Source organism: Centropristis striata, chromosome 9 (genome assembly GCF_030273125.1).
Source record: "Centropristis striata isolate RG_2023a ecotype Rhode Island chromosome 9, C.striata_1.0, whole genome shotgun sequence".
Lineage (NCBI taxonomy): Eukaryota > Metazoa > Chordata > Actinopteri > Perciformes > Serranidae > Centropristis > Centropristis striata.
In genome coordinates this window covers 29,544,949-29,558,586 of record NC_081525.1, presented here as the reverse complement: position 1 = coordinate 29,558,586, position 13,638 = coordinate 29,544,949, and the positions used below count along the sequence as shown (strand labels likewise).

Genomic DNA, 13,638 nt, shown 5'->3' with positions numbered 1-13,638 from the left:
TCACGTGGGCTCCACGCAGCAGGGTGCAAATACCGGAAAGGAACAAAGGCATGAGGAGAAAACACATCCCTAATAACGTCTGCAGAGAGAGAGATGTAGCCGCACTACGATGTGGCTGACGGAAAATCTTTCTGCATTGGAAGCAAGGGACACAGAGTAGACAAAGACTGAATCAATGCCTGGTGGTAAAAGGATTCATACTTGGGGACTGTAACATGAGTCTAAACAAAAAAAGATATCATACCATTGTCTGACGCAGCAAGTGAAAGCCATTCACTCTGCGTACCCCAAAAATGAACAGTGGAGACAAAAGCAGACTCAAACAGCAAGCTCAGCTGTCTTGTCTTTCTCACCCTACAGACATCACACTGTTCGTTTCAATTCAATCTGCCTTATTTCTTCTTACTCATGGACTCTCTTGCTGTCATTCTCTTTCCCTTCTCAAAATTTCTCTTCTATCTTTTTTTGTTTTGCCCATGTCTCTCAGTTTCTGTATCCCCATCTTCCTGCACGTGTCCCTTCTGCACAGTAGGGGGGTGGGAGGGCACAAAGACGATGACAGAGCGAGGGGGCTGGGTTGTTGAAATTACATGTTAATGTGCTTCCTTTGTTGTCTAACCAGTAACCAGGGCAATAATACCCGATGGTGATTTGCATCTTATTTCAAATTCTAATTCGCCACCGGAATATGGCGAAGCTCTCTATGTTTTGTATTATTACTATTTTCTCCTTCTTCTTCTTCTGTGGCAGTCAGAGCAGCAGCTCAGCAAAGACCCTGAGAGAGACACAATGTAGCGGTGTGAAAATAGAAGAGAGCGAAGAAGCAAGAGGGAGAGGTGGGGGAGCAAGGGAGATTATTATTCAGTCTAGCGTGACCGATGCCCACGCTTGTCAGCCGCTGCCTGAACTGGCTTGTGGAGGGAACCCAGTGGGCGCTAGTCAGCGGTGGGTGCCAACCTTTCACACGTATATACACACATGCACTGCATTTGCTGCTTGACAAATGAGTGGTATAAGGATAAACGAGCGTGGTTAAACCCGGCTGATGCGGTGTCAGACTTTTTGAAAGGTGTGAGCAGCCACTTGCATCTTCCCAGTCAATTGAGCCCGGCAGACAGGGGTGCATCTGGGTTCTTTGTGGTCGGGCAAACGCACAGTTGATTCTGAGTGCCGGGGCCATGAGGACAGGCCTATCAGGCCCAACAGCTGCTCCACCATGCTGTGTCCAGTGAGCAAAGAAGCATTTTGGCCAAAGCTGTTTACTATTCACAGATTCAGAAGGCTAATCTGGCATTCAGTGGCCTCACAGGTGGCACAGCAGTCCACTGAGACTGTTCTAGGGTGGTTTGGAGGACATGCAAACAAAGTTGACATTTGAAGCTGAAGGAAAGATATTTTCAACAAATGTTTCTCGCTGTTAGAACATATTCAGAGATAAAAGTCTAGATGTGGTTTGCCACACACGCTCATCTTTCACAAGTTGTGAGAGGCTGATAGATGATGAAGTTATATTCTGACCTGAGGCAGACGATAGCGATGACCACAACTGCAATGATGAAGACAAAGATGGCGGTGGTTGATCCCACGATGAGTGGCAGCTGCTCCTGCCATGACTTTGGAGGGTCGGCTATTGGGGTCAAAGAAAAAAAGTGGTTACTTGGAGAACTTGTCACAAGTATACACCCACACTAGCCGCAATCCATTTGTACAGAAGATGTGCCACTGTGTGCTCTGCAACAAGTCTAACTATAGGCTATAGCCTCTCACGCCTACTTCAGAATTGTGTGCTTACATAGCAAATCTGCCCTTGTGTTCTTCAGGCTGGATAAAGCGGAATGGTGGGACTAATAAATGCATTTGTGAAGAGTGCACAATAGACTACTCAGTTCTTTTTCTCTGTCTGCTTAATGTATCATGTGGAGCAAGAGTGAGACTGATATCACAGCTGATTGGTAGGAAACGGTAGATTTTCACCAACTCATGAGTCAATTTCTCTACAAGGATTTTAGTCTTTTTGCATGAAAAATAGGCATAGTAGCTTCTAGCTTTATAAGCTTTTGAGCCTCCATTATGTTCATAAGCTTATGCACAGCACTATTATAGAGGTATTGCTGCTAAGCCACAAATACCCCAATATATCCCTGGGTAATGAAGTAGGTGCGGGAACAACATACTTTGCAGGTTGGTGCTGAAGTCGGCTGGGCTGCTGTACCGGCCGTAACCGGCCACTGTTCGGGCACGGACCTGTACCACGTAAGGCGTACCAGCCTTGAGACCCTCAATGCGGGCGTTGCTCCGTTGGGCAGTCATAGTATGGGCAATGGCCTCACCCTGATCCTGCAGAGACAAAGGGAGGGAGAGATGAAAACAACAACAAATAGCTGCCCCCTGTGTCGTCCCATTCATCATCATCCCCTCTCTGAAGCTCTACCCTCCCTCACACAGCAATCAAACCATGCCGGCCAGTGGAAAAAAATAGCAGACGAGAGAGAGAGGGAGAGAGACAGAGTGTAGTCAGTGTGTTAATCCAACAGGAGGAGTACATGACAACAAACAGAGCAGATATACACTGGATCTGCCTCGGGGAGAGAACAAAGACAGTCACAACTCTCTAGGCCCATGGAAAATACAGAAACTTTCTAATGCATGGATTGAGAGAGGACGGGGGATAAAAGGGGTGGCAAGAGGGAGAATGGAATTAGGGGTGCAGAAAAGGGTAGAGTATAATAGAAATATGGGAAAGGATTGGGAGGAGTGAAAGAGAGAAAAGGGAAGGAGGGATAGAGGGATGGGAAGAGGGGAATAAGTATGGGAGGATGATCACAAAAGCTAAGATTGGAAATGGTGACTTGTCTCACTGCAGCCATGTGTTTATCAGCAGAGGCATTGTTTTCCACATTTACAGAAACACACATGAAACAGAGACCATGCAAGTGAATGAAATTGGATTGAATTAGAGGCGTTGACTTACATTGCCGCTTACCTTCTCATGGTACTTAATCTCATAATCCAGAATGATTCCGTTGGGTTTCTCCGGAGGAACCCAGGACAGGCTCATGGTGCTCGCTGTGGCCGCCATCAGGTGAACCGTGGGCACTGCAGACGGGGCTACACAGGGCAGAGCAAATAAAAGAAAATCTGCTTTATTTATCGTTCTCTATGTTATGTCTTTTCAAGTTCTATGCCCTTTGTATGTCCACAGAAGCCCAAACACAAAGTCGTAGGCTGTGGGCTTTGTGAAAAGCTTTGGCCAGTAGTTAGTATGCAGAACCATTCCCCACTAATGCTCAAATTCTCCCTCCCAGAGTCCTCGGGGAGGGAGAGAGGATGTCTAATTCTCCTGTGACAAGAGAATCAAACTGCAAAACTGATGGATAAGTCTCTGGTACATGCAGTTCCCTCTACCATAGAGCAACTGTAGGGAAGCTTAGGGGCAAACATACAGATGTAGACTTTTCACTTTTCATTTAACTGCATGCTGAACTACTGCTGCACTTTTGCTCCAAACTCTTGGGGAAGTGTTTGGAAGCAGTCATGTTTTCTTCTGTATGGAGTTGTCCAAGAGATACACATAATTTATATAATGTGCACAGAAACAGACATGCATGCATTGGTTCGTGGACACTCGCAGAGAAGCATAACACTCACTGGCACTCCACCCACCTGAGCTTTTCATGCTTTGTTCACATGTGCCTATTAATGGCCAACTGCTGTCTGCCTCCCTGTCTCTCTTTCCTCTTTTCTAAGTTCAGGCTTGTTCTACACCTCTGACTCACTCCCTCCTCTCAGTCTACTCCATCTCTTTTGTTTTATAACTTCAACTGTCAATCTCCAGTTGTACCTTCTCTTCAAAAATAAAGTTCCTCACTTTTTCCTGCACTACAACAATCACCTCCTGTCCTCTTCAGCTCTTCACTTTTCATCTTCCTTTTCACCACGGCAGACCTCCATCTCCGCTGTCTCAGTCTCTTTCCCTTCCTTCAAGCTTTTTAATCCCCAGTTTTTAGTTCTTTCATCCTCCCCCTTGCATTTCCTTTCTCCCTGCTGCCTGCGTTTGTGGCCAGACATCCTTCTGTCTCTCTCTCTTTTTGCTCCTTAAACCCTCCCTCCTCTGCCTCTTCCCCCTCTCATGCCATCCACCCAGGCCCACCACGTCTCTCTTTCTCTCCCAGAAGACAAAGCTTCCTAGGCAGATCCCCTGGTTACTCTAGCCAGGGGATTAGGGGCCCTCCTCCGGGAGAAGATGTGGAAGTAACCATGGAGGTGGCCCCTGGGGCTTATCACCGCCCCAGTATTTATTTTGGTTCTTAAAAGGTGAATGCACATGCAGGGATGGTCTTGGGACTACACCGGGGGATAATCTGATCACAGTTGATGCTTTCTTGCCCCTCCTTCCCTTTCACTTATCTTTTTGCACCCAACTGACCCCAAGCACCCCAGTATGGACAGTGGTCCCTGTCAGCCCAGTGCCGAACCCCTTGTAAAACAATGAGGCCCTCTCATGGGGCCCTGTAGGGCCTTTGGGTCCTGGACCCACAAATAGAAGGCATTCCTATAGCATCTTTTAAGAGCACAAGGTTAGAGGTGAGGAGGACAAGGCCATGGAGAACTAGAGAGATGATGGAGGGAGGACTAAGGGATAATCCTTGGTGTTGTCTAAGCCTGCAGGAATAGTAAATTTAACATAGCGACTAAACACATCCAAGGCACGACTTAAGAGCCCTGGGAGAACCTCGACAAAGAAAACCAACTCACACAGACATACGTGTAAAGCTCAACAGCACTGGGGCCATTTAAAGTTAACACATCTTGCATTTTCAGGTCCATACTTGTCCATACTTGGGTTTCTATAAGAACATGTTTACATGCTTTAATGTAGAAAAAAATAATTGACTTGACTTGTTTCTTGAATTGCTCTTGGTGTGTCTGCACCGTCATTGCAGCCAGGGAATGACTGTTACGGCATTGTTGCGGCACTTTTGACCTATATAAAATAGTTGTGAGATCACAAGCAAACTGAAGCCCTGACCTCTTTTAAAGGAACAGTGTCTGAATACAGGCTGTGTGAATACCTACATGGATTCCAACTTAGACACATACCTACCTATTCTATTGTACAATCATTGACCCTGGCCTTACATTATATATCTCAGTGTTATAAAGAACACATGCAGTAGCTTTTCATTACTACACTGAATTGTTTTGTATGTAGTCTTCAGTCTTCTGTCCACAGAAAGATGTATCTCAGTACTGATTGCTACATTGGCCTAGTTACTGTTGTTGCTGTGGGCTGGAGGAGTGGTGGGTTGGAATCAGTGGGCAGCTAGAATACTGAGGGTTCAACACTTTGAATACACACTGCCTCGCTATTGCTATTTGCAGCGGTGTTAGTACAGAGCATGCTGTGGGCGTGTGAAAAAGGTCCCTTTCTAAGCTCATTCAGAAGAATGTCTTCTTTCTCAATCCCTGTTCAAAGGGAAAATATGTAACACACTCCTACATACATACAAGAAATTGATCTCTACTTCTTAAGCACAGAACGTATTTTCCGACATTCTTTTATATCTTTTCACAGCCTTTGAAAGTTGGCAGTGCCTACATGTTCAATATTGATCTTTGACAGGAGGACACAAGGCCGCAGCTGCACCTACCGGCCTGATTTGTGGTGATGTTCACTGCAGAGAACTGAGGTGTGTAGGGGCTCTTGTTAGAAACACCGTTGACCGCCTGGATCTCGAAGCTGTACTGTGTGTGGGCTTGCAGGTTACGGACGGCCACGCGGCGCTGGATCAGGCCCAGGTGGCGCGGCGAGATGTCGACATTGTCGTCACACCGCGAGCATGTTCCCCGTTCGGGCAGGCACTTCTTGCAGATGACGTTGTAGAAGATGTCTTCACGGCCACCCAAGTCACGTGGGTCACTCCACTCCAGCACAAGCGAGGTTTCGTTCACACTGGAGATGACATTGCGTGGGGAAGAAGGAACAGCTGCAAAAGGGAAGTAAAGCGTGGATGAGATGAGGAAAATAGGTTTGGAATGAGAGTTAATTTAATCTCCATGCACAATATGTGTTAAGAAATTTGTCTTGGTGACAGTACAGAGACATACCGACAATAGACAGAGATTCATATTGCAAAACACAGTTTACATATCATTATACACACATACATTCATTATTCCATAGCTGCTTTCAACTCAATTCACGACCCAAGAATTTTCCTTGTGCTGTGGTATTAGTACATTTTTCATGCATTAACTAGAACATTTTTTTCTTCCACATAACAAGAGTCTGTTCCAGCAGTTCTTCAAAAAAAAAAAAAAAAAAAAAGGAGGACAGGAGTTCAAATTTGAATTGCATGCTCATTTCCACTGTGTGTCTGTGTGTGAAGTGCTGGGGGGAACGAGCGAGACAAACTATTGGCAGAGCCTTGGCAATTCTTATCCAATTACCGGAGCCTTATCTTTCGCTGCACTGTGGGAGAATCAGCCCCCCACCCCAGCAACAGAAAAAAGGATCTTTTTCTCTCTTCACCAGCGAATGAATTAGCTCCTACGTGCGTGCGTGTTTGCTCTAAACGAAGGCACTGCTACTAGAAAAATTCCTCCACTGTGTGTCTGTAAAGGGATGGCAGCACCCAGAACAGATAGACTTCACTGAAAGGCAGACGGGGGAGGGGTTGATAATGTTTTTGGACTACGTTGGAAAAGCAAGCAGGCTTGTTTGCCATCCGTGTGGCATGGTGGGAACGTTCTCCTGAGGGCTTTTATCAGCCACTGAGGGCACAATTCAAAGAGGGAAGTTTTAGAGAACATTTACCGCACAGTCACAAATTCTGTTTTATGGCTACCAATACATTTGAGAGTTGTAAATCTATGTCTGTCTGGTTTGTCAAAAGGATTGCAATAACATTATCAGTAAGCAACTCAGTCAATAGAAAATAATCTGTACTTACTGGTACAGGGGGAGTCGGCGGTATCGGCGTCTGCGCGGTAGTAGCCATTCCGACAGGAGCAAACGCTGGATGCTCCTGAGCTGGCACGGCTGTTGGCTGGACATGGTGTGCAGAAGCTGCCTCCCTGGGCGGACTTGAAGGTGCCAGGGCTGCAAGCTGATGGAGAACGAGAGGAAAATGGGGAAAATCAGTGTGAATAAGTATTAGCGTGGATTTTGTATGCAAGATGGCAAGAATTCCCAATTCAGCAGTGGTTATTGTCTCATTATTACCAATGCAGGTGTTATGCGTGTGCACATGCAGATGACTATGTGTATATGTGTGGTATATGTGCCAGTGAATGTGCATGTTCATGGTGTGTGTGTGTGTCAACAATCATGTACTGCAGGCTTAAATGTTTTCGAGATGGATTTTTGGAATATTAGCCAAAGTAAAAGACATTCAAATCCAAATCAAATTAATACAGTATAACAATTAATGTTGCTACATTTTTATTACATTTGTCTGGGTCACAGGACGCCCCCATTCTGATATAGGAATGCTAAATTTTACTTTCAGTGTGTTCAGACAATCATTTTGTAATATAATTTTGACTATGTCCTTTCTTCACTAATAAAATCACATTGTTCAGTTCTGGCTAAGTACAAAAGGTCAGTGAGGCCTACAGCCTGTGAATAGCAAATAGAAGTTCAAAACGTGTAATGTTCACAAGGAAATAAATTGATAAAAATACATAACACAACATTCAGTGATAATATATGCCATATTATAGTGTTATAATTAGCTTCAATTGGTCATTTTGGACTGGGAATACATAATTATTTCACATAAAACAAACACAACAGGAGGATTAACTATAAAGGATAATTTATTATAACACTGTTCCCGCTCACTGGTGAAAAATGTTTAAAACAGCTTATTTGATGTGTTTAGCATGTGTTTGTTTATGTACATGCGTGCACATGCACATGATTTGTTTTCATCCCCACATGGGGTGGATATGGTGAGTGCATTTTTCAGCAAACTGTAGCGGGGAAGGAGAGGGGGTTTTTGAGCAGCATGTAGCTGTTTGCATAAACCCATGCTCACACGATGAGACTGTCAACCCAAATTACATACACGACCCTCAGAGCCAAAACTCTGGTGCTTTCATCTGAGTTTGGTACTTTATGAAATACATATAAACATTCACACAGAGAATCAGAGAGGCACACATGCTGAGGTGTACACAAACATGGATCTGTGCACACCCAAACATACACACACACCATCCTAGCCTCAAATCACTTCAATGCACTCAGTGTTATGTGGCTTTCATCTACAATCTTCACTCCCTTCGCAGACCCTCATAAAACTACTTTTAACAGAGTTTTACCTAAACTAGTTCTTGATGAAGCCTAGTTAATGGGATGAAAACACTGCTGGCCTTTGTAAATGCCCTATCTCCATTTATAGCTGCTGTTTGGAAGTTTATAACTCAGGTGATAAGTTGCAGACGTGTAGGGAAACACTGACAGCGGCACTGTGATCCAGAACACTTTGGCAGACTCCATATCTTTGATAAACTGTCTCGTTAAAAGATGAATGAGTTTGCCGCAGTGCTTAATAAAAAAAGACGAGCGCAGGTAAGACAGGCAAAGTTTACAGGGGCCAGTTGATTAGCTGACCCACTAGCGCGTTAGCTCGTCAATGTCAAGGGCACACTGCTGTGTTTGTCCCTCTGAATGATAATCATTGCCATAGCTCCTGCATTTGTTTTTCACTCGCTGTTGAAAAGATGGGAGGTCAAATCCACAGCGGACCACTTCCTGCTCCTGCTGGTTTTCTGTTTTTTTTTTTAAGTTCAATATTAGCACAAAACCACCAGTTGACTGCACCGTGTACATTAGCACTGAGTGTATTTGTTCTTCCACCATTAATCAGAGCCATCCACACCGCTGGCTAACAGGAAGTACTGCTTTATAAACAGATAAGGAACGACCTCAAGTTTTACCAGGTGGGAGAACAACTTCTTCGATTTGGTGTCATGACCCATGCAAGTTCACCTCAGTTCACTCAACACAAAGTAAACTACAAGCAATTTCTCAAGTCCTAGGGGACGAGAGTGTTAGTTTTTTAACATGTTGGCCTAACGAAAGATGTTGATGGAGCATTCCTATTAAAAAGAAGCTTTTTTTCCAGGGAAGGGCTAAAAGTGCTGATCAATCACTTCCAGTGAGTAAAGGGGTCATCCTCTTTCTTTCATCTATGTTCCCCTTAGAGGAACTGCTAAAGAATGAGGAAGAAAGAGAGACAAGGGGCTGGAGAGAAAGGGAGGGAGAGGTGGAAGAGGTGGAGGCATAGAAAATGCTAATCCTGCAGGCGCTTTTTTCCCTCCTCTTCCCCACTCCCCTGTGTCTTATCCTAAGCTCTATGTTCATGCAGAACATAGAGCTTAAGGAACTGATTAGAATGTATGCCGAAATTGGAAAGTGTGGAGCATGAAGAAAAAAGTAAAGAATATAGGGGTGAAAAATGTGCAGCAAACGAGTGGAAAGCAACAAAAAAAAGAAGGCTCATCGATTAATATTAATGCAGACACCCTTACTGTAACTGTGGTGGCGTATTAATGAGAGCAACGGCCTTCAGATTAAGAAGGAATGGGAGAAGCAGAAATAAAGACTGGTGCTGAGAAAGTGAGAGCAACTGTGGTGGAGCTGGAGGAGATGTTGCTGCATTTTTTGGAATGAGGACAGAAAAAGCAGAAAAAAGGAAGAGTCACGGCAAAAGGATGATGAGAAATGAGTATGGAGAGCGGACCTGAGGAGAGGTGAAGTGAGAAAAGAAGAAGAGAGGGAGATTTATCCCTTGTGGTTTCCACTGAAGCTTGATTAGAGTACATTTTATCAGGACCTAGTCGCCGGGGCTTTAACCTTGAGCTGCCAGGAGCAAACAAATGAGTTTTTAACCACATACACTATGCTTTAGATTTACTATTCCCTCTCACACATACACACTCTCCTTCTAAAGGTGAGCACGCATATTAGGGTCTGCCAGTGCAAGGAATCCACCTCCTCTCTGGCTAAACACCAGTATTGAACTTAAAGGTCTTCTCAGCCTCGTCTCTCTCTGCTGTAAGGAGAAGAATGAGCCCTCTGATCCCCGGCAGGCAAACCACACACACACACAGACTGTACATGCTCAGACACCTTGCATTAAATCCCGCTGATCAATAACCTTGCAGCTTCCCTTTCTCTCTCTCATTCGGCTGTCTCCATTTGACCTACGCACCCTGAGCCTAATTTTACGCCCCATACACCTCAACACACACACATTTTCCATTTATCCCTCATGTTCATCCATGCTGTCACCCGCACTCCATTTCAGCCGAGACCTTGCTGTTTAAATTCACCTTGCTCTCGACCTCTGTGAACCTGTCATGTTTTCCATCAGACCTGAAACCATCATAGGGCCTCTCAGAAACAGACAGCCTCCCCTGCATTTCCATTTATTTAGCAACCAGCTGCCAGGCAAAACCGAGGTCAGAGGAGCAAACAGCCGCCTGCTGACAGTGTCATCTAGTGTGTATTATTCCACCTTGTAGTCATTGGATTAATGTGTCAAACAATACAAGGCAAATAAATGGCTCATAATAATGTGGCAGCTGGACAATCTAGTGATAGAGGCTGTAACCTGTAGCCAAAACACTACTGGTTCAATCTCTCCAACAATCAGTGTGTGTCCACAACAGCCATTTGTCCAGATGAAGTGTCCTTCAGCAAGACTTTGACCCCTTCCTACTCACTCATTGTAATTCATCCTGCATAGAACCATCACATACTACTGTGCCTAAAATGCAAATGTAACTTTTTTCAGCATTAATAATGCGATACATTATTGATCGCCAAAGGGAAATCCCACCAGCCCCACCACCATCTTCGAGGAGGATAAGACTGTGGAATAAGCTGCAAAAAAGCATACTAGTCTGTATATTTTCAGATTCATTGACTTGCTATGAGGCACTTCAGCAGCTAACATAAGGCCAATGAGAAAGTGCCCATGTAAAATAATCCTACTTACACTTACCTCAGTAACCATTTTTTAATGAGGTTAAGAAACTGCTTAAAGGGCCTGATGTTAATTTCATGAATTGGAACATTTTGGTTGAGCTTGGAATTTTGGCTTTCACCATCTAGGTTTTTTGGAACCAGAGCAGAACAGAATGGGAGACGGAATGACGCTTTGTTATCAGCTAAAAAATTTTTTTACTGAATTAATAAATCAAGGGAGAATTCGGATAATTTTCATTCAGACTTCTATACATACAATCAGACTTCTTTTTTTCAACCAGTAGAGTCGCCCCCTGCTGGCAATTTGAAATAATGCAGGTTTAAGACACTTGCGCAGTGGAGGTCAAAAAAGCACACTGTTCATAAGGTTTATAAAGATTCATTGACTTGTTCTGGGTCAGTGAAGCTACTAACACAGGACTTGAAGCTTGTGTACCCAGGTGATGTATGTCTCTTTCTAGATTAATCCGCTATGACAAACAGTGAGTAATAAAACGCTGGGCAGACTGAAAACACTCACCTTGACATTGGGTATCCTTCATGGCTGGTTCAAAGCCAGCCGAGCAGGTGCAGGCTCCTACAGGAACCATCCACTCGCCATCTCCGTTGCAATAAAGCTTCAATGGCACGGACACCTCCACGGCATTGGGGACACAAGTTCCTGGCGCAATGACCAAAGAGGTTGCCTCAGCCCCAGTTGCTGTCTCCGGGAAGACGGCAAAGTTGGCGATAGTGGTGGAGCACTTCTTGTAAAAGACCCTCACTGAGATGAGTGACATGCAGGCACCGAGGTCCTGGAAGGCCAAGTAAAACCCGGCTTTGGACAGTGGCCCGAAACTTCGGACTTTTGTGTTTACCCGCCCAGACTCAAGCATGGAAAAGCTCTCATCTGGAGCAATGGTGTCCACCTTCACATATGGGTTCTCCATCCAGAAAGGGCTGGTGGCTGTGGCTGAGTCTGAGTCAGATTCATAGTAGAAGAGGTTGAAGGTCTCTTTGCAGGAACCGGGGATGTTGGGAATGCTGTTGCAATCGCGCACTGTGAACTTCATCTCCACATATACACGCAGCACATCCTTTCGTGGAATGAAGTCACTGCGTAGCCAGTTATTCTGGTTGAGCTCACGTACATTGCAGACTTGGTATGTCCTGATGGGGTTCATGGCATCATCATATCCACTCACTTCTTCCCACTGAAAAGAGATTACAAGGAAAACATATGCAGGTTAGAGTCTGTAAATGAGTTTGGATATCTTTCACAAATAGTCAGACATTTTGATAAATACTAAGACATTTTGTCTAAATTCAGGGATCTACATTCACCTTTCTCTGTTCACCTTGCATTTAAACTTTACGAGCCACATTCACTCATGTTGCATGATGAATAAAGAATGAAAGAAACAGGGCAGAGGTTAGGACCTAGAGAGAAAGAAGCATCTTTTTCCTGCTTTTTGGGCATTTTCAATTACATCCCCTTCCCTTTGCCATGCTATGCTTTTCATCTCTGGTTAGTGTAGCGAAAAGCCAGGGACGAAGACTGCAAATTCATCTCAATTACAGCAACCTGTCACCTCCTCACCACAGAGCCACCACAGCATGTTTACCTCATATCTGTTTGGAAGTAGCAGCCACATTGCTTCACAACCAATTACGCTTCAATTACAGAGCAATGATCGCAACGTCCTCTAATGAAGACGCCGGTTAACCTTCATGATTTTCGGTTTTTACACTCCTCTACATCTTTCAATGTTACTACAGTACCCAGGGGGAGAATTACTCAGGATAAAATGGGATTAAATTTTCTAAACTTTGATTACCAGCTTCATTAAATGAGCGCAAGCAAACTAGACTGTAAAAGCTGTTAGACACTGTAATCTAATGCATTTTTCAATCTGGAATGAGGACACCACGATTAAATCATTTTACTTCAAATAGCGATTCCTGTGTGTATAATATATCTTTGTGAGTGTGTGCTGAGGGATCTGCTCCCCTTTCCTATCCGACAAACAGAGTGCATTTTTTTTTTTTTTTAGCTTAGCCCAGGCCTGGTAAGTTAATATGCAAAGCACCTTTCAAAGAAGTGTTTTGCATGAGGCATTGCAATGCATTAAGGCATTTAAAAGACAATACACACAATATCAAGGAAGATTAACTTAAGCAAAATCAAACCGGACAAAGAATTACAATCTTGAGTGCATTTTCAGCTAAAAGTCTGTACTACTTTACATGACTGTCCCTGGACTTGCAACCTAAATCCATGAGATTGAACCTGTGACCTTCTGATTACAGGATGGTCTTTCACATCACTCAGCTCCCCTGCCCTCATACGTGACTTGAAAACTCAAGTCTTAAATGCTAAGACACACCTATACTAAATTAAATGTCTTTAGGTGCTCTCTCAGAACAAAAGTTTGCCTCGGAACATTTGACTGTCTGGAAACTCTGGCATTAAGGCACCAATTTGTTCTCCAGAGCCAGTTGTTGCCATCTAAGGCTCTGAGCATCTTAATTGAGGCTGTGATATGGATGTGGTGGAGACAAGGCTATTCATCCAAGACCCCGGAGGCCAAGCGGGAGAGAGGGAGAATGGGCGTAGCTCGACTGTGGCATTAAAACGATGGCCCGGCGAGAGCGAG

General features: G+C 44.3%; 1 protein-coding gene across 7 annotated transcripts in view; it reads right to left on the bottom strand.

Annotated features, from left to right (window-relative positions):
- LOC131977441 (ephrin type-B receptor 3-like) overlaps positions 1-13,638 on the bottom strand; it is a 65,621-nt gene that overhangs the window by 14,157 nt on the left and 37,826 nt on the right. For 5 of the 7 annotated variants that reach the window (XM_059340737.1, XM_059340739.1, XM_059340740.1 and 2 more), the window contains exons 3-8: positions 11,523-12,195; positions 6,954-7,109; positions 5,652-5,987; positions 2,972-3,108; positions 2,175-2,337; positions 1,519-1,627 (exon numbers count right to left, since the gene is read on the bottom strand). In XM_059340737.1, the coding sequence (XP_059196720.1) occupies positions 1,519-1,627; positions 2,175-2,337; positions 2,972-3,108; positions 5,652-5,987; positions 6,954-7,109; positions 11,523-12,195 (1,574 nt within the window). The remainder of the gene's footprint in view (positions 1-1,518; positions 1,628-2,174; positions 2,338-2,971; positions 3,109-5,651; positions 5,988-6,953; positions 7,110-11,522; positions 12,196-13,638) is intronic. The other 2 variants (XM_059340738.1, XM_059340743.1) reach the window with 1 other exon arrangement.